At 65.3% G+C, this 1,165-nt stretch overlaps 1 protein-coding gene across 1 annotated transcript in view; it reads left to right on the top strand.

The window, feature by feature from the left end:
* The window catches only part of LOC112962795 (neurogenic locus notch homolog protein 3-like), a gene marked incomplete at both ends in the record, with an annotated part of 31,270 nt that overhangs the window by 26,563 nt on the left and 3,542 nt on the right, over window positions 1–1,165 (top strand). The window contains 2 exons of the mRNA XM_026059268.1: window positions 11–66; window positions 977–1,125. Coding sequence (XP_025915053.1) covers window positions 11–66; window positions 977–1,125 — 205 coding nt within the window. The remainder of the gene's footprint in view (window positions 1–10; window positions 67–976; window positions 1,126–1,165) is intronic.

The raw sequence follows: 1,165 nt of genomic DNA on the forward strand, positions 1-1,165 counted from the left end.
CATGATCGAGCCCTACTACCGGCCCCAGCGCCTGCGCCGGCGCGAGGTGGCCCCCGAGGTCATCGGGTGAGCGGGGCGGGGGACGCGGGGTGGGGGGAAGTTGGGGAAACTGCACGGGGCCATGGATGTTGGGTGAGATGGGGCTGGGGGACATGGGGACGCAACATAGGGGTGTGGGTGTTGGGTGGGATGGGGTGGTGGACCCTTGGGATGTGACATGGGACCATGGGTGCTGGGTGGGATGGGGTGGTGGACACTGGGGACACAACATAGGGATGTGGGAGCTGGGTGGGATGGGGTGGTGGACACTGGGGACACAACATAGGGACGTGGGTGTTGGGTGGGGTGGGGTGGTGGACACTGGGGATGTGACATGGGGCCATGGGTGCTGGGTGGGATGGGCAAGGGAAAATGAGACCATGACATGGGAGCATGAGTGTTGGGTGGGATGGGACAAGGGGACATGGGGGACATGACACGGGATCATGGGTGCTGGGTGGGATGGGGGTGGGGGGCATGGGGGACATGACATGGGGCCATGGGTGCTGAGTGAGATGGGGCAAGGGGCCATGGGGCCATGGGTGCTGGGTGGGATGGGGTAGGGGGACATTAGGGGCATGGTATGGGGACATAGGTGGTGGGCAGGATGGAGATGGGGGACATGACTTGGAGTCATTGGTGCTGGGTGGGATGTGACATGAGCATGTTGGTGCTGGGTGGCATGCGCCATGGGGCTGTGGGTGCTGCGTTGGAAGACACAAGGTGACACGGCAGTCACGGGGACATGCCATGGTGACATGGGTGCTGTGTGGCAGGTGGACACGGGGACATGAGTGCTGGGTGGGAGGTGGCAGGAGGCCTCCACGTACAGGCTAAACCTGGCTTGGGGCGATGGAGACCCCATGAGTAGGGGAGACCTTGGCAAAGCTCCCCGTGGTCCCCCACGTCCCCCTAACCYGCCCGTGTCCCTTGGCAGCTCCGTGGTGACGCTGGAGATCGACAACCGCCTCTGCTCGCAGGCCTCCGACAAGTGCTTCCCCGACACCCGCAGYGCCGCCGACTACCTGGCCGCGCTCTCGGCCGTCGAGCGCCTCGATTTCCCCTACCCCATCAAGGCCGTGCGCGGTGAGGCTGGGCGCGGGGCCTCCCTGGGGATGGGGACCGT

This window comes from Apteryx rowi, unplaced genomic scaffold (genome assembly GCF_003343035.1).
Source record: "Apteryx rowi isolate R43461 unplaced genomic scaffold, aptRow1 scaffold_1545, whole genome shotgun sequence".
NCBI classification, from domain to species: Eukaryota; Metazoa; Chordata; class Aves; order Apterygiformes; family Apterygidae; genus Apteryx; species Apteryx rowi.